The 20,034-nt window shown below is 46.9% G+C and overlaps 1 protein-coding gene across 1 annotated transcript; it reads right to left on the bottom strand.

The window, feature by feature from the left end:
* Positions 1-1,696: 1,696 nt before the first annotated feature.
* On the bottom strand, positions 1,697-18,967 carry tex261 (testis expressed 261). The gene is made up of 6 exons (XM_068028659.1): positions 18,771-18,967; positions 7,030-7,109; positions 3,564-3,717; positions 3,158-3,225; positions 2,362-2,464; positions 1,697-2,211 (listed from the first exon to the last, which is right to left on the bottom strand). Exons 1-6 carry the CDS (start codon positions 18,838-18,840, stop codon positions 2,096-2,098), a joined length of 591 nt encoding a protein of 196 aa, XP_067884760.1. The 5' UTR covers positions 18,841-18,967; the 3' UTR covers positions 1,697-2,095.
* Between the last annotated feature and the right edge of the window lie 1,067 nt (positions 18,968-20,034).

The following is a 20,034-nucleotide window of genomic DNA, read 5'->3' as shown; positions in this document are numbered from 1 at the left end:
AAGCGTATAGTATCCTGGGCTTTATCAATAGGGGCATGGAGTACAAAAGCAAGGAAGTTATACAAGACACTAGTTCGGCCTCAGCTGGAGTACTGCGTCCAGTTCTGGGCGTTCACTTTAGGAAAGATGTGAGGGCATTGGAGAGAGTACAGAAAGATTCATGAGAATGGCTCCAGGGATGAGAAATTTCAGTTATGAAGATAGATTGGACAAATTGGGACTGTTTTCCTTGGAGAAATGAAGGCTGAATGGAGATTTGATAGAGGTATTAAAATCGAGAGAGATCTGGACAGAGTAGATAGGAGGAAACTTCCCACTCGTGAAAGGATCGAGAACAAGAGGGCACAGATTTAAATTAATTGGTAAGAGAAGCAAAAGCAACATGAGGAAAAGCTTTTTCATACAGCGAGTGGTTAAGGTCTGAAATGCACTGCCTGAGAGTGTGGTGTAGGTTCAATTAAAAAGGGAATAGGCAGTTATATGAAAAGGAAGAATGTGCAGGGTTATGGGGAGAAGGCAGGGGAGTGGCACTAGGTGAATTGCTCATTTGGAGAGCTGGTGCGGACACGAATCCCGAATGGCCTCCCTCGGCTCTGTAACAATGCGATTCTGTGATATGTCAGTCTTACCAGCTTTGCTCATAACCCATGAATGAATTAAAACAAAATATTGTAGCTGAACATCGCTGATTTCAGTAGGAAGGAGGCAAAATGAGCCAGAGTTCCCTGTAACCCCTCTCTTAGTTCTTCAGATGCTACCTGTTGGTGCCGTTCACAGTACAACAGTCTGCCAACACACTATGTCTGGGCTCTCAAATGAAGAATAATGCCCACACCCCTGCAAGCTGATAGAAAAATCACAGCCCAGATGCAGGCCATTCAGCCCATGGTGTCTATGCCATCCGAGAAAGAGCTATCCAGTCTAATCCCACTTATCATTATTTGAAGAGCAGGAGAGTTTTCCCCTAGTGTCCTGAACGATATTTATCTCTTAATCATCATCACAGAAACAGATTATCTGGCCATTATCATTGTTATTTGTGGGATCTTGGTGTGCACAAATTGGCTGCTGCTTTTCCTATGAAAGTGACTACACTTCAAAAAGTACATCATTGGCTGTAAAGCACTTTGGGAGGTACGGTGTTTACGAAAGGAAATATAGAAATGCAAGTTTGTCCTGTTTAGCAGCATGAGCATTTGAACCAGGACTCGTGAGTATGGGCGTTAGCTGTATTTTAGAACTGCAAGCCAACTGAGAGTTTCACAGCAAAGGTAAAGTTTCAAACTACCATCCAGCACCCCATGCCTATCTCGACTAATGTTAATCCAGCTCCCTCACACTGTCACTCAGTAACCCCTCCCGCCCCAGTGCCCTGTTACTATTTCTCTACTGATGTTAATCTAGCTCCCTCACATTGTCACTCAGTGACTCCTCTCCCCCAGTGCCCTGTTACTGACTGTATCTCTGATATTTATCCAGCTTCCTCACACTGTCACTCAGTAACCCCTCTCCCTAACGCCCTGTGTTACTATCTCTACTGATGTTAATCCCTTAGAGTGTCAGCCTCAGCATAACACAAAGCAAGTTCTGCTGACTGAAAAGCACAAATTTAATTGCAAGCTGGTGCAAAGGGTTTTTTTTTTAACGTTGAGGTGGAGAGACACCAGCTTTAAGTAAAACTGAGATGAAAGTTGCATTAAACTGAACAAGGTTTACTGGAAGCATCAATGACCACGAACGGCAATCATCCACTCCATTATAAAACGGCAACGTTTACATTTAATACATCGCGCAGGGAGCTTCGACTGAATCCTCTCCAAATGGAACAAGATTTTTTTTGTTATTTGTTTGAAGTCCTTCTAAATTCCAAAATCTGTGCAAAAATAATGCATTTAAAATCATCTTCAACAGAAATTCCTTCAGGGAGGAGGGATCATTTAAAGAACAAAAAACTCAAAAAGTAATTCCAAATTAAAGTCCAAGGCAGGAGCTCATCATCCTCCATATAACTAGGTTTCTTGGTCTCTCTGCTCCCTCCTCCTCCACCCTTTCCATCAGTTCTGCTAATGTTCCTAAACGTACACACCGATCGCTGTCAGTATATCTTCTGTCGACTGGGAAGGATTGCCTCTTTGATGAAGGAGAAGATTACTAGGATTCCCGATCTCTTACTTCTTTTACCCTTTGTGAAGTAGTTTGACACCACGTCATCTGTGAAAAATCAAAGAAACCATAAACCAACCGTTCAACTCGCCCGGCCAACCGACAAGCCAATCCCACTAAACTACCATTCAACTCAAACCAATCCACCAAATCACAAAGCTGTCGTCAATGTTTAATGAGGGGCGCCCCCGCACTCACCTCCATGCTGAATCGTGGATGGAAGGACGTTCTCTCCAGCAGACAGTGACACAAAGAAGGAGAAAGGGGTTATCCACAGGCATATTGTGAAATAAGCCAGCACCTAGACAGAAGAATGAGAAAACTGAATAACCAAGCGGTTAACCTGGTTAAGAAACGGGTGAGCAAATAACCGAGTTCCCCTTCACCCTGCCGACAACCTGCTCTCCCCACATCCCACAGTCCAAGTGACTTGATGGCCTCCATTCCATCAGAGGGGAAAAGAATGGCCACTCATTTCAGCCTCTTCACACAGAATACCACAATACAGCTCGGGCAGATACCGCCACCCACAGAATACCACAATACAGCTCGGGCAGATACCGCCACCCACAGAATACCACAATACAGCTCGGGCAGATACCGCCACCCACAGAATACCACAATACAGCTCGGGCAGATACCGCCACCCACAGAATACCACAATACAGCTCGGGCAGATACCGCCACCCACAGAATACCACAATACAGCTCGGGCAGATACCGCCACCCACAGAATACCACAATACAGCTCGGGCAGATACCGCCACCCACAGAATACCACAATACAGCTCGGGCAGATACCGCCACCCACAGAATACCACAATACAGCTCGGGCAGATACCGCCACCCACAGAATACCACAATACAGTTTGGGCAGATACCGCCACCCAAAGAATACCACAATACAGCTCGGGCAGATACCGCCACCCACAGAATACCACAATACAGCTCGGGCAGATACCGCCACCCACAGAATAGTGGCTACGCTTTTTACCTCAGCGAAGGGGTAGAACTCCTCTGCAAAGTGTTGAAACGCTAGGTAATGGTTGCAAACCACCAGCACTGTGGGAAACAAGTAAAACCAATGTCAGCTTCCACACACAAACCACGTTTGGTACATCAAATATTCATGTCCACAAAAGCATCAGTTTAACACTGTATAACTATCATCCTGGGTACAGTACTAGCAGAAACTGGTCCGTTGCTCTGCAATGCTATAACAGACGGAGGGGCAAGGGGGGCCGAGGCAGACGGAGGGGCGAGGGGGGCCGAGGGGTGGGTGGGGCAGATGGAGGGCCGAGCTGCGACGAGCATCGAGATGTCCATATCTCGGGCACATTCACCTCTTGGTGAGTTAATGGGCATTGAAGAACACAGCAAGCAGTGGGACAGGTACTTACCACAGGACAGTATAAAATTGGGTGATGTAAGCATGATGTATGGAAACGTCTGCAAGAGACCAAAGTAGACGAGGTTTGTGAAGAGTCCGACTCCAATCATTAACGCAGGGAAATTCTCGAAGAGATAGAGACCAATCAGCACTCCGGTGGAAAACTGAGGAGTGAAGAAAGAGAACTGAAGACAAACAACAACTTGCATTACATAATCACCTTTAACGTGGAAACAAAGAATCACTGAGTCTACAGCACAGAAACAGGACATTCAGCTTACAAGATCTATGCCAGTCTTCATGTTCCACACTAGCCTCCTCCCACCATCAGCATATCCTTCCATTCCTTTCTCCTTTGTGTTTATCCAGCTTTCCCTTAAATATATCTATACTTTTCAGCTCAACTACTCCCTGTGCTGACAAGTCACACATTCTCACCACACTCCAGGTAAAGAGCTTTCCCCTGAATTCCCTATTGGATTTATTACCATCTTATATTTATGACCCCTAATTATGGTCTTCCCCACCCACTCTATCAAACTCTTTCATAATTTTAAAGACCTCTATCAGTCTTGCCTTTTCCAATGAAAAGAGCCCCAGCCTGTTCAACCTTTCCTGACAGTTATGACCTCATGGTTCTGGTAAGACTCTGGTAAACCTTTTTTTGTGCCTTCTCAAGCACCTCTATATCCTTTTAATAATATGGTGACCAGAGCTGAGCACAGTGTTCCAAGTGTGGTCTAACACCCCAAGACAAAGGGGGAAAGGAGCACTCAGCAGCCTTGGGAGAGTGAGCTGAGGCAGCTCCAAACTATACCACTAACTCTAGGGAAACAGGACAGGGAGGGGATCCATGGGATACAGCCAAGGGCATGGGATGGTGCATAAGGACACAGGAGACTGCAGCAGTAGAATGCGACAAGGCTGACTGGTTGTCAGTAAGAAGTTTGATGGTTGGTTGGGCCGGGGGGGGGGGGGGGGTGGGTGGGTAAGGCTGATGGATGCTCAGGACGACCAATGATCCCACTAAGCTATGCATATCCGTTGCTGAGCAGAAACCTGGAAGGTATCATACAGGTCTTATTCCATGATAAATACCATGCGTGGGCAGCCACGCAAAAGAAAATTTAAGCGACTGAGCACTGAAAAAACTAGCCACACACAATTAATACTGAAAGGGAACATCAGTTGCGAGCAGCACAGTTCTGCAGATTGTGTTCTGCATAAGGCAGGGCTTAGAGAAGGGGGGCACCGAGGAGGTTGCTGGGGAAGTAGAGTCTCTGTGAGGATCGTGCAGGGACTGAGGGCTGGTTTGGAGGTGGATAGTATGTGGTTGGATGCTCTGTTGTGGATTGAACCACACAGCTTAGGCAACAGTGGGCAGGTTTGGCCAGCTGCCAGTGTTGACGGCAAGGATTTGATGGCTGCCGAAGGAGGGAAGGGTAATGAGGGTCAGAGGCTGCAGCCAGGGATGGACAATAAATGATGCCCTTGCCAACAACCTTGACAGATTTCTGAGATGTGCAGGCACATGCAATTTAATACGGATAAGGGGATGAGGAGAATTTAATTACCCTAATTTGGACTGAATAAAACACAGTACTCACAGTAGGGAAGGAGAGAAATTTCAGATTTGTGCACTGGAGAACTTAATGAACATGTCTCCAGTCCAATAAGGAAGGAAGCAGCATTGGACCAGGTTCTAGGAAATGAAGTAGGGCAACTGGGAAAATCATCTTACAAACAGTAACCTCAACATAATTTGGTTTGGAGTCATTCGGGAAAGAGACAAGAAAATCAAAGGAAAAAATTCTCAACTTGGAAGAGCTAATTTCAGTGATTTAAGGGACTGAGCATAGATTGGAAAGGGTGATTTGCACAGTAAAGCAGTAATGGAGGTTACTCAAGGAAGTGTTAGTTCAGGTACAAACTAGTCATATTCCTTTGAAGGGAAAAGGTAGACCACCCAAAGCTAATGCACCCTGGATGACAAAGGAAATAGAACTTAAAATAAAATTGAAAAAGGAGGCTTGACAAATGTCAGAAACAAGATTCAGTTCATAAGCAAAATGATTACGGAATGTATATGAGGGAATTGAAAAAGCTCATACAGGAGGTTATGAAAAAAGAATGGCAGCAACATTAAATTGAACCCTAAAACACTTTATAAACATGTAAAGTGCAAGAGATTGGCTAGGAAAAATGCTGGCCTATTAAGGACCTAAAGAGAAATCTTCATGTCGAGGCAGAGGATGTGGCTAAAGTATTAAATATGTACTTTGCATCTGGAAGGAAGCAGATGAAGTGAGAGTTATACTAAAAGAGAGGGAAGTTATAGACAGGATAGTAATAGACAAGAGATGTACTAAAAAGATTAGTGTTACTGAAAGTTGGTAAGTCACCTGGTCCAGATGGAATGCATCCTAAGTTGCTGAAAGAAGTAAAGGCACAAATAAGAGGGGCATTGGTCACAATCTTTCAGTCCTTATTGGATACAGGAGCAGTGCCAGAGGACTGGACGGATGCTAATGTTATCCACTATTCAAGAAAGGGCAGGGGGACAAACCAGCAAACTATAGGCCTGTCAACCTAACATAAGTGGTGGGGAAGTTACTGGAAACAATTATCAGGGACAAAATAAACTTTCATTTGGAAAGGCACGAGCTGATCAAGGAGAGCCAACATGGACATGATAAAGGCAAATGGTGTTCAACTAACTTGACACAGAAGATTGATCAAGGTAGTGTAGTAGATACTGTATATGTGACTTTCGGAAGGCATTTAACAAGGTGCCACTCAAGAGGCTTATTAAGATGGAAGCCGATGGAATTAAGGAGAAAAAGTGGTGGTATGGATAGGGAATTGGCTCAGTGACAGGAAGCAGAGGATGGTGGTGGACGGATGTTTCTCAGACTAGGAGGTGGTTTGCAGTGGTGTTCCCAAGGGTCAGGTTTGGGTCCATTACACTTTTACATTTTTATAATTGCCCTTAGCTCGGGTTTAGACAGCAGCATTATAAAGTTTGCAGATGATATGAAACTTTGCAAAGTAGTAGATAGTGATGAGGATAGTTATAGACTTCAGGATGACAGAGAGGTTGATGAAATGGGCAGTAGCATGGCAGATGGAGTTCAATGTGGAGAGCTTGGGTTTTACCAACAATCCCACAGCTTCATGGTCACTTTTACCACAGCAGCTTTTAATTCCCAGAATTACTGCCACATGAATCCCAACACTCAAACAGCTATGGTGGGATTTGAACTCGTGTTCTCTAGATCACTAGTCCAATAACATAACCACACTACTGTACCGATTGGGAAGGAATCACTGCACATGATCAGGGGAGGGAACCCCAGTCACCCTGTCTGCTCAGTGTCCTACAGTGTCCCAGTTTAAACACAGAGCCCACACCACCCTCTCCCCGCTCACAGCCCCACTTTCCCCACCCACCCGCCAGTCACATGCGAGATACTCACCCATATCATATACTTGATGATGCGACTGGTGATGACTGTATATTCTTCTATTAATTCTGCCAGATAGTACAAGCCAGCAGCTGTTGTGTGAGAGAGAGAGAGAGAGACAGACAGACACACACATTACATACTGACAATCCTGTCCAGTGAAAGAGGGAAAGAAAGGAGGAGGAGGACGCAAGAAGAGAGAGTGTTCAAATAAATGGGGCTGGCATCTAACTCAGTCTCTAAGATCACACTCGTAAGAAAATAAAAAGACTTCCATTGATACACATTACATATAGTTTACAGCCCAGAAATAGGCCATTCACTCCACTGGTCTATGCTGGCGTTTACGCTCCTAGCCCTTCGCATCTATACCGATTAACATATCCGTCTATTCCTTTCTCCCTCGTGTTTATCCAACTTCCCCTTAAATACATCTGTGCTATTTGCCTCCACTATACCTTGTGATAGCGAGTTCCACATTCTCACACTCTCTAGGTAAAGGGGTTTCTCCTGAATTCCCTACTGGATTTATTAGCGACTTATATTTATGCTCCCTAGCTCTGGTCTCACCCACATGTAGAAACATCGTCTCTCTGGCTACTCTATCAAACCCTTTCATAACCTTAAAGGCCTCTATCAGGTCACTCCTCAGTCTTCTCGGAGCCCCAACCTGTTCAATCTTTTCTGTTAGTTCTAACCTCTTAGTTCTGGTTTCATCCTTGCAGAGCTTTCTTCACCTTTATTTAAGGCCACCATAGTTCTGGTATCACCCACACATGGAAACTATGCTGTCTGTCTCAGAGGGACTTTAAAAAAAAACTCTTAGCATGGTGATGCGAGCAAGGCAGACATTTAATGCCCACCCGTGACCTCAGGCCTGTTGTCTGTGACGATGGGCCTTGCAGACAATGCTGGCGAGTGGGGTTGATAAATCCCACAAATAGGTAGAGGAGCCTGAAGCTGTTTTCTGATGGTATAGATAGTAAGAAGAATGTTAGTCTGTTCCTTGAATTCAGCAACAGGATCCTTAATTTTGGCATTAATCCTCTGTCACTGCACCCAGATCATCAGGAGTGAAAAAGACAACAAGCTGATGAAATACTAAAACCCAGATCAATTACTTTATTAAAATTACGTTCCTTGAACCTATTGCCTTTGACTTGGCTCAAGCATTTTGAGGGGGGGGGGGGGGTTCCGGGTACACAGATCATTAAGATGCCATGAACAGGTACAGAAAATAATCAAAAAGGCCAACGGAATACTGGCATTTATCTCTAAAGGACTGGAATACAAGGGGGTGTGGAAATAATGCTTCAGCTATACAAAGCCCTGGCTAGACCACATGTGGAGTAGAGTCTTAAAGTCATCACAACACAAAGGCAATTCAGCCCATCAAGTCCATGCTGGCTCTCTGTCGAGCAGTCAGTCTCATTTCCCCACTTTTCCCCATAGCCCTGCAATTTTACTTCCCTCAAGTGCCCATCCAATTTCCTTTTGAACATGAGACATTAAACCATCTGACCTCTCATTTCAAAGCGGAGCAGGGAAGTTTCCCGTGTCCTGGGCCACTATTTATTCCTCAATCATCATTAAAACGGATGATCTGTTCATTATCACATTGTTGTTTGTGGGAGAATGCTGTATGCAAATTGGCGGCCGTGTTTCCAACATTATAACAATGCCGACTGTCACAAATGCTTCCAATTTTTTTGTTAAATTGTGAGGATCAGTGTTTTAAAACTGAAAAAGGATTCCATAGATGCTGGAACTTTGTGCGTTTTCTTAAAAAGAGGTCATCAGAAGATCTTTTGGACTTGGCTCGTAAACAACAGTTACTGGAAGAGTCAAGGAGCGCTAAAAACAAGCCCTTACTGGAAGGCACCTGTCTTCAGATAATTACCCAGCAGGAGTTTTTTGACTTGGGGAAAGATGTTTACAAAAAAGTGACAGATCAGATCCAAGCTCTGCAGTCCGGCTGCATCCAGTCATAAATGGTGGAGGACAATTAAACAACCAACTGGAGGAGGTGGCTCCACAAATATCCCCATCCTCAATGATAGGGGAGCCCAGCACATCAGTGCGAAAGATAAGGCTGAAGCATTTGCAACCTTCTTCAGTCAGAAGTGTCGAGTGGATGATCCATCTTGGCCTTCCCCTGAAGTCCCCAGCATCACAGATGCCAGTTCATGGCCAATTAGATTCACTCCGTATGATATCAAGAAACGACTGAAGGCACTGGATACTGCAAAGGCTATGGGCCCTGACAATATTCTGGCAATAGTACTGAAGACCTGTGCTCCAGAACTTGCTGCGCCCCTAGCCAAGCTGTTCTAGTACAGCTACAACACTGGCATCTATCCGGCAATGTGGAAAATTGCCCAGGTATGTCCTGTACACAAAAAGCAGGACAAGTCCAACCCGGCCAATTACCGCCCCATCAGCCTACTCTCAATCATCAGTAAAGTGATGGAAGTTGTCGTCGACAGTACTATCAAGCAGCACTTGCTTAGCAATAACCTGCTCACTGACACTCAGTTTGGGTTCTGCCAGGGCCACTCAGCTCCTGACCTCATTACAGCCTTGGTTCAAACGTGGACAAGAGAGCTGAACTCAAGAGGTGAGGTGAGAGTGACTGCCCTTGACAACAAGGCAGCATTTGACTAAGTATGGCATCAAGGAGCCCTAGCAAAACTGGAATCAACAGGAATCAGGGGGAAAACTCTCCACTGGTTGGAGTCGTACCGAGCGCAAAGGAAGATGGTTGTGGTTGTTGGAGGTCAATCATCTCAACTCCAGGGCATCATTGTAGGAGTTTCTCAGAGTAGTGTCCTAGGCCCAACCATCTTCAGCTGCTTCATCAATGACCTTCCTTCAATCATAAGGTCAGAAGTGGGGATGTTCGCTGATGATTGCACAATGTTCAGCACCATCCGCAACTCCTCAGATACAGAAGCAGTCTGTGTAGAAATGCAGCAAGACCTGGACAATATCCAGGTTTGGGCTGATAAGTAGCAAGTAACATTCACGCCACAGGCAATGACCATCTCCAACAAGAGAGAATCTAACCATCTCCCCTTGACATTCAATGGCAATTGCTGAATCCCTTACTATCAACATCCTGGGAATTACCATTGACGAGAAACTGAACTGGAGTAGCCACATAAATACTGTGACTACAAGAGCAGGCCAGAGGTTAGGAATCCTGCAGCGAGTAACTCACCTCCTGACTCCCCAAAAGCCTGTCCACCATCTACAAGGCACAAGCCAGGAGTGTGAAGGAATAATCTCCCCTTGCCTAGATGAGTACAGCTCCAACAACACTTAAGAAACACGACACCATCCAGGACAAGGAAGCCCGCTTGATTGGTACCCCATCCACAAACATTCACTCCCTCCACCACCGATGCACAGTGGCAGCAGTGTGTACCATCTACAAGATGTATTGCAGCAACACACCAAGGCTCCTTAGACAGCACCTTCCAAACCCGCGACCTCTACCACCTAGAAGGACAAGGGCAGCAGATGCATGGGAACACCACCACCTGCAAGTTCCCCTCCGAGCCACACACCATCCTGACTTGGAACTATATCGCCGTTCCTTCACTGTCACTGGGTCAAAATCCTGGAACTCCCTTCCTAACAGCACTGTGGATATACCTACCCCACGTGGACTGCAGCGGTTCAAAAAGGCAGCTCACCACCACCTTCTCAAGGGCAATTATGGATAGGCAATAAATGCAGGCCTAGCCACATCCAATGAACAAAAAAAAGTCAAGATTTACAGGGGTCAGGAGGCTTGACTCTTGTGACATTGTTTTTGATTTCGCTGTGGACAGTGAGTTGGTGATATGGACAGTGTGTTAAAAAAAAGACAGTTGGACAAAACTTGCCAAGGGAGCAAACCCAACTCAGTATGTCCCAGCTCTTTGAAAAGCCTGCCAATTTTGCCACCTCTTTGAGAAGCAAGTGTAAGAAACAGACTGAAACTGTTGCTGCATTTTTGCTGGAAAGCCTGCTCAAAGTGAACATCAATGTCGCCAGACAAGAACTGTTCTAGGAAGATCCTAGAGACAGCCGTCTAGGCGTACTTAGAACCACTGAAAAATTACGGCACAGAAGGAGGCCATTCTGCCCGTGCCGGCCGAAAATACTAGCTGCCCTTTCTAATCCCACCTTCCAGCAGCTGGCCCATAGCCTTGCCGGTTCCAGCACTTCAGGTGTAGGTCCAGGTACCTTTTAAATGAGTTGAGGGTTTCTGCCTCCACCACCGATCCGGGCAGTGAATTCCAGACACCCACCACCCTCTGGGTGTAAAAGTTTTTCCTCATGTCCCCTCTGTGCCCCCTGGTAACTGACCTCTCCACCTGGGGAAACAGGTCCTTCCTGTCTACTCTATTTAGGCTCCTCATAATTTTGTTCACGTCTATTAAGTCACCCCTCAGCCTTCTCTGTTCTAAGGAAAACAACCCTAACCGATCCAATCCTTCCTCATAGCTGCAACCTTTAAGCCCTGGCAACATTCTTGTAAATCTCCTCTGTACTCTCTCCAGAGCAATTATGTCCTTTCTGTAATGTGGTGACCAGAACTGTACACAGTACTCCAGCTGTGGCCTAACTAGAATTTTATACAGTTCCAGCATTACATCCCTGTTTTTGTATTGTATACCTCGGCCAATAAATGAAAACATTCCATATGCCTTCTTCACCACTTTATCTACCTGTCCTGCCACCTTCACTTGGGAAACCATATCAAAGCAAAGGACATCTGACATCTTTCCATACCTTCTCTTTTTCTTCAAGAATTAGCAAGTATCTGGCCAAAGTATTATTTTTTTTGTAATAGAACTCTAAATAGTAAATCTCTCTTTTTTCGGTTAACCGGCGTGTGTGTGCACATGAAGGGCCAAGGTAAAAAGGGAACTTTTATATTTCAATCTGTGTTAATGCTTTGTTTCATTACTAGTACTGTCTTGTTTTATAATAAACTGATAATTTTTTAGTTTATTAAAGAAACCTGGTTGGTGTATTTTATTCTGGGATAAAAATAGAGTCTATGATTAAATGTATTGGTAACTGGGAAAAACATTAAATATATGTTGTGGCCTGTGGAGAAGTGGAACTAGAAAAACAGTGCACTTCTCCCACCTCAGTCGTAACACTACAGTACAAATGTATTTCAGGGGCTGTAGAGTACTTTAGGATACCCTGAGATTGTGAAAGGCACTATCTAAATGCAAGTCTTTTTTCATTCCTAGCCAACTGTGTTCCCTAATTGACCCATTCCCCCTCTCCCTGACTCACCACCAACAAACATCACCAGTTCTGTGTTTGATACATTGCCCTAACTAACCCTCCCCAGGCTCATTTGCCATACTAATGATTCCCTATTTACTCTAACCCTGGTGGATAAAGGATAAATAATTGCAGTCCTAGAGTTTTGGATAGTTCCAAATGGAGCTTATCACCCGAGAACGATAAACTGAACAGTAATTTTTCATGAGTTTATAGAACTAAGGAGACCTAATAACCATTATGAGGATACTTATCTCAAAACAAGGACGAGCTGTCTGGAGTACAGATAGCAGGGACCCTCTCTCTTTCTTCCCATTACAGTCAATCTTCCTAATTTGTGCTTGTCCTGAACAGGTTGAAATTTATCAAAATGCTTTAAAAACTGCAGCAGATGATGACATACTATTTAAAAAGGGAAGGAGGGAGGAGAATGGGGAATTATTATTTTTCTTCACTAACGCTACCCATTACATCAGAAACACAACAATAAAAGGCTGTTTTACTCGAGAGTGAAGCCACTTTGTGAGAGTGTCCCCATTCTTAGCTTCCAAACATGAGGTATGACAGTACCGTGAGCAATTCAGGACACCACATCTTAGGAAAGGATATACTGGCCTTGAAGGGAGTGCAGCATAGATTTATTTACTTTTTTTTTTCGTTCAGGGGATGTGGGTGTCATTGGCTAGGCCAGCGTTTATTGCCCATCACTAATTGCCCTTGAGAAGGTGATGGTGAGCTGTCTTCTTGAACCGCTGCAGTCCTTGGGTGCAGGTACACCCACAATGCTGTTAGGAAGGGAGTTCCAGGATCTTGACCCAGCGACAGTGAAGGAACGGCGATATAGTTCCAATTCAGGATGGTGTGTGACTTGGAGGGGAACTTGCAGGTGGTGGTGTTCCCATGCATCTGCTGCCCTTGTTCTTCGAGGTGGCAGAGGTTGAGGGTTTGGAAGGTGCTGTCTAAGGAGCCTTGGTGCATTGCTGCAATACATCTCGTAGATGGTACATACTGCTGCCACTGTGCATCGGTGGTGGAGGGAGTGAATGTTTGTGGATGGGGCACCAATCAAGCAGGCTGCTTTGTCTTGGATGGTGTCGAGCTTCTTGACTGTTGTTGGAGCTGCACCCATCCAGACAAGTGGAGAGTATTCCATCACATTCCTGACTTGCGCCTTGTAGATGGTGGACAGGCATTGGGGAGACAGGAGGAGAGTTACTCGCTGCAGAATTCCCAGCCTCTGACCTGCTCTTGTAGCCACAGCATTTATGTGGTTGGCCCAGTTCAGATTCTGGTCAATGGTAATCCCCCCAGGATGTTGATAGTGGGGAATTCAGCAATGATAATGCCATTGAAGGAGATGGTTAGATTCCCTCTTATTGTCCAGGTCTTGCTGCATGTGGACATGGGCTGCTTCAGTATCTGAGGAGTTGCGAATGGTGAACATCAGCAATCATCAGCGAACATCCCCATTTCTGACCTTATATTGAAGGTCATTGATGAAGCAGCTCAAAATGGTTGGGCCTATGACACTACCCTGAGGAACTACTGCAGTGATGTCCTGCGACTGAGATGACTGACATCCAGCAACCACAAGCATCTTACTTTGCACTAGGTACGACTCTAACCAGCGGAGAGTTTTCCCACTGATTCCCATTGACTCCAGTTTTGCTAGGGATCCTTCATGCCAAATTTGGTCAAATGCTGCCTTGATGTCAAGGGCAGTCACTCTCACCTCATCTCTTGAATTCAGCTCCTTTGTCCATGTTTGGACTAAGGCTGTAATGAGGTCAGGAGCTGAGTTGACCTGGCAGAACCCAAACTGAGAGTCAGTGAGCAGATTATTGCTGAGCAAGTGCCACTTGATAGCACTGTTGACGACACCTTCCATCACTTTACTGATGATAAGGAGTAGATTGATAGGATGGTAATTGACCGGGTTGGACTTGTCCTGCTTTTTGTGTACAGGACATACCTGGGAAATTTTCCACATTGCCGGGTAGATGCCAGTGCTGTAGCTGTACTGGAACAGCTTGGCTAGGGGTGCAGCTAATTTGGAGCACAAGTCTTACGTACTGTTGCTGGAATGTCATCAGGACACATAGCCTTTGCAGTATCCAGCGCCTTCAGCCATTTCTTGATATCAAGCAGAGTGAATTGGATTGGTTGAAGACTGGCATCTGTGATGCTGGGGACCTCAGGAGGAGGCTAAGATGATCATCCACTCGGCACTTCTGGCTGAAGATGGATGCAAATACTTCAGCCTTGTCTTTTATACTGATGTGCTGGGCTACCCCATCATTGAGGATGGGGATATTTGTGGAGTCACCTCCTCCAGTTAGTTGTTTAACTGTCCACCACCATTCACAACTGGATATGGCAGGACTGCAGAGCTTAGATCTGATCTGTTGGTTGTGGGATTGCTTAGCCCTGTCCATTGCTTGCTGCATCTGCTGTATGGCATGCACAGAATGATAGCTGGATTCCAAGGGTTAAATTACAAGGAGAGGTTACACAAACTAGGGTTGTGTTCCCTGGAATTTTAAAGGTTAAGGGGTGATCAAGATATTAAGGGGTAGCTGGAGAGAAAGTATTTCCGCTGGTTGGGGAGTCCAGGACTAGGGGGCACAGTCTAAAACTTTCAGTAGTGAAAATGGGAAACACTTCTACACAAAAAGGGTGGGAGAGGTTTGGTATTATCTTCTGCAAATGGCAGTTGATGTGAGATCAATTGCTAATTATAAACCTGAGATTTTTGTTAACCAAAGCTGATAAAGGATATGGAGCAAGGTCACAGATCAGACTCGACGGGCTAAACGGTCTCCTCCTGTTCCTATGTTCCTGGAACTGTCTGAGTGTGAAAAAGTTACCTTGCCTTCGTTTCACCAAAATTGTATCAATCCCAAACTAATCCCACTGACCCACTCTCTCCTTGTAACCCAGCATCAATCCCAAATTTATCCCACTGCCCTACTCTCTTCCCATAGCCCTGTATCAATCCCAAACTAATCCCACTGACCCACTCTCTCCTTGTAACCCAGCATCAATCCCAAATTTATCCCACTGCCCTACTCTCTTCCCATAGCCCTGCATCAATCCCAAACTAATCCCACTGCCCCACTCTCTTCCCATAGCCCTATATCAATCCCAAACTAATCCCACTGACCCACTCTCTTCCCATAGCCCTGCATCAATCCCAAACTAATCCCACTGCCCCACTCTCTCCCCATAGCCCTGTATCAATCCCAAACTAATCCCACTGCCCCACTCTCTTCCCACAGCCCTGTATCAATCCCAAACTAATCGCACTGACCCACTCTCTTCCCATAGCCCTGCATCAATCCCAAATTTATCCCACTGCCCTACTCTATTCCCATAGCCCTGTATCAATCCCAAACTAATCCCACTGACCCACTCTCTTCCTATCGCCCTATTTCAATCCCAAACTAATCCCACTGCCCCACTCTCTTCCCATAGCCCTGTATCAATCCCAAACTAATCCCACTGCCGCACTCTCTCCCCATAGCCCTGTATCAATCCCAAACTAATCCCACTGACCCACTCTCTTCCCATAGCCCTGTATCAATCCCAAACTAATTCCACTGCCCCACTCTCTCCCCATAACCCTGTATCAATCCCAAACTAATCCCACTGACCCACTCTCTTCCTATCGCCCTGTTTCAATCCCAAACTAATCCCACTGCCCCACTCTCTTCCCATAGCCCTGTATCAATCCCAAACTAATCCCACTGCCGCACTCTCTCCCCATAGCCCTGTATCAATCCCAAACTAATCCCACTGACCCACTCTCTTCCCATAGCCCTGTATCAATCCCAAACTAATCCCACTGACCCACTCTCTTCCCATAGCCCTGCATCTTCCTCTGCTTATTTATTCAATTTTATCAGTGGTCTTTGTGTTGACTTATGAAGAACCATTCCATACTGCACCAACTTGTTTTTGAACACCTCTGCTCACTCTCTCTATTTTAACTCAATGATCTCTTCTCTCTGGTTCCCCAAACAGAAAGACCTATATTTCTACAGTGCAACCAGAAGACATCCCAAAGCACTTTACAACTAATGATGTACTTTTGGAGGGTAGTGACTATTAGAATGTAGGAAACACAGCAGCAAACTTGCATATATCAAGATCCTACAAACAGGAATGTGATAGTGATCAGATTTTTGGCTATTGTGATGTTGATGGATCAATATTGGCCAGGACACTGGGGAGAACTCCCCTGCTCTTGCTCTTTGAAATAGAATCATAGAATGATTACAGCACAGGAGGCCATTTGGCTCTCTAACTCAGATAATCCCTGCCTTTTCCCCGCAGCACAGCAAAATATTTTCCATTCTGACAATTATGCAATTCCCTATTGAAAGCCTCAACTGAATGTGTCTCCACCACACTCTCAGGCAGTGCATTCAAGATCCTCACCACTAGCTGTGTAAAAAAGATTTTCCTCATATCCAAATTGTGCCCTGTACATTCAAGTCAAGGTCATTAACACCGAGCCCGGGGAACCGCACCATATACCTTCCTCCAGTCCGAAAAACACCCGTTCACCACTACCCTCTGCTTCTTGTCACTCAGCCAATTTCATATCCACGTTGCCATTGTCCCTTTAATTCCATGGGCTCTAACTTTGCTGAGATGCCTGTTATGTGGCACTTTATCAAACTCTTTTTGGAAGTCCATGTACACCACATCAACAGCATTATATTCATCAAAAAACTCTCAGGTGGACGTAAAAGATCCCATGACACTATTCCAAAGAAGGGCAGGAGAGTTATCCCTAATGTCCTGATCAATGTTCAGGGCTCAGTACTGGGTCCCCTGCTTTTTGTGGTATATATTAACGATTTGGACATGATCAAGTTTGCAGACGACACAAAGATTGGCCGTGTGGTAGATAGCAAGGCGGTTAGCTGGAGGCTTCAGGAAGATACTGATGGTCTGGTCAGATGGGCAGAAAAGTGGCAAATGGAATTCAACCTGGAAAAGTGTGAGGTGATGCATTTGGGGAGGTCAAACAAGGCAAAGGAATACAGGATTAATCGGAAAATACTGAGAGGTATAGAGGAAGTGAGGGACCTTGGAGTGAATGTCCACAGATCCCTGAAGGTAGCAGGACAGGTCGATAAGGTGGTTAAGAAGGCATATGGAATCCTTTCCTTTATTAGCCGAGGTATAGAATACAAGAGCAGGAACTTATGCTGGAACTGTATAACTCATTGGTTAGGCCACAACTTGAGTATTGTGTACAGTTCTGGTCACCATATTACAGAAAGGATGTAATTGCACTAGAGAGGATACAGAGGAGATTTACGAGGATGTTGCCGGGACTGGAAAAATGCAGCTATGAGGAAAGATTGGATAGGCTGGGGTTGTTCTCCTTGGAACAGAGAAGGCTGAGGGGAAATCTGATTGAAATGTACAAAATTGTGAGGAGCCTGGATAGAGTGCAGGTGAAAGGTCTATTCACCTTAGCAGAAAGGTCAGTGACGAAGGGGCATAGATTTAAAGTGATTGGTTGAAAAAATTGCAGGGGAGATGAGGAAAAACTTTTCACCCAGAGGATGGTGATGGTCTGGAACTCACTGCCTGAAAGGGTAGTTGAGGCAGAAACCCTCAACTCATTCAAAATGACTCTGGATAGGCACCTCAAGTGCCGTAATCTGCAGGGCTACAGACGAAATGCTGGAAAGTGGGATTAGAATAGGTGGAACGTTTTTCAACCGGCACAGACACGATGGGCCAAGTGGCCTCTTTCTGTGCCTTAAACTTTCTATGATTCAATATTAATCCTTCAATCAACATCACAAAAAAAATCACATTGCTGTTTGCTATATAAATGCAAGTCTGTCTATCTGATTAATTACACTCCCCCATGATAACTAATCTGTAGTTTTTGCAGCTCGATGGAAATTCCCTGCAAATTTGTTCTTCTATATCTTAAAGTTAGCGCCCTGGCTATCTGCCCCTCTGATTGGATGGCCAGCTCCCACAGGGCCATCTCATTGGCTGCCTTCCCTACCCAAAAGGCTAATGGAGCTCCTGATTGGATTCCCTACTTCCTACCCGGTGTAAGGAGCTCCCCGATTGGCCTTGCCCCCACTGTCCGATGTGTGGGCGATAATAATTGGCTGGGCTACTCAATACCCGAAGTATTCAGCTCTATGATTGGCTCGGAGGTATCTGACTACGTTGCCGGTCCCACCTTCCCCACAGTTACCCCAGTTGGGGGTAAAATAACCCCCCCCCCCACCACCCCCACACAGGGAACCATGGCAACCACACCGCTGGCACCAACCACACTAACAGTGCCGAGAAACCAGCGGATGTGGAGATTGCCGGGCCGAGGAAAAGCCGAGGCCCTGAGCTCGGGTGAAGTGAGGCCCCAGCCGTGACGCCCCTCAGGTAGGCCCCGGCTCCAGTCTCCCCGTACCGCCACTCACCGATTCCCAGCGTCACAAAGGCGACCTGCAACAGCAGCGAGAGCCAGCTCAGGAGGAAGAGAAACCACATCCTGCCACCCGCGGCCCAAGGCCGAGCACTGGGCTGGAATTAACGCTGACAGCCGCCCTGGGACAGCGGGGAGGGAGCATTGAGCCTGCGGCCCGAGGCCTCCGCGCACAGCGCCACCACCCGGAGGAGGAAAAGCAGGGACCTCCACAGACAGCGCCACCAGTCGGAGGGAGAAGAACCGGCGAGACATCCACAGACAGCGCCACCACCCGAGGGGATGACGAGGACCGCAGGGACCTCCAGATACAGCGCCACCACCCGGAGGAGGACCGCAGGGACCTCCACAGACAGTGCCACCACCCGAGGGGATGACGAGGACCGCAGGGACCTTCAGAGACAGCGCCAATGGTCGGAAGGAGGAGGAGCGCAGAGATTTCCAGAGATAGCGGAGCGCTGTAACAGCCGCAGACAGCGCCACCATTCGGGAGCGGGAGGCGAGGCAGCGCCACCACCCGGTGAAGAGCCGAGACCTCCAGACACAGCGCCACCGGCAGGGGAGGGGAGGGGTGGCCACTGGATCAGCGCCTCCTGCAGGAGGCTCAGGGAGTGGCGGTGGGTCAGCGCCGCCTGCAGGAGGCTCAGGGAGTGGCAGCGGGACAGCGCCTCCTGCAGGAACCTCAGGGAGTGGCAGCGGGACAGCGCCTCCTGCAGGAACCTCAGGGAGTGGCAGCGGGACAGCGCCTCCTGCAGGAGGCTCAGGGAGTGGCGAGGGGACAGCGCCTCCTGCAGGAACCTCAGGGAGTGGCAGCGGGACAGCGCCTCCTGCAGGAACCTCAGGGAGTGGCAGCGGGACAGTGCCTCCTGCAGGAACCTCAGGGAGTGGCAATGGGACAGCGCCTCCTGCAGGAACCTCAGGGAGTGGCAGCGGGACAGCGCCTCCTGCAGGAGGCTCAGGGAGTGGCGAGGGGACAGCGCCTCCTGCAGGAACCTCAGGGAGTGGCAATGGGACAGCGCCTCCTGCAGGAACCTCAGGGAGTGGCAGCGGGACAGCGCCTCCTGCAGGAACCTCAGGGAGTGGCAGCGGGACAGCGCCTCCTGCAGGAACCTCAGGGAGTGGCAATTGGACAGCGCCTCCTGCAGGAACCTCAGGGAGTGGCAATGGGACAGCGCCGCCTGCAGGAGGCTCAGGGAGTGGCAGCGAGACAGTGCCTCCTGCAGGAGGCTTGAGGACTGGCTGCATGATAGCACCTCCTG

Source organism: Heterodontus francisci, chromosome 1 (assembly GCF_036365525.1).
Source record: "Heterodontus francisci isolate sHetFra1 chromosome 1, sHetFra1.hap1, whole genome shotgun sequence".
In the NCBI taxonomy this organism is placed as follows: domain Eukaryota; kingdom Metazoa; phylum Chordata; class Chondrichthyes; order Heterodontiformes; family Heterodontidae; genus Heterodontus; species Heterodontus francisci.
This window is presented reverse-complemented; position numbering and strand designations above follow the sequence as displayed.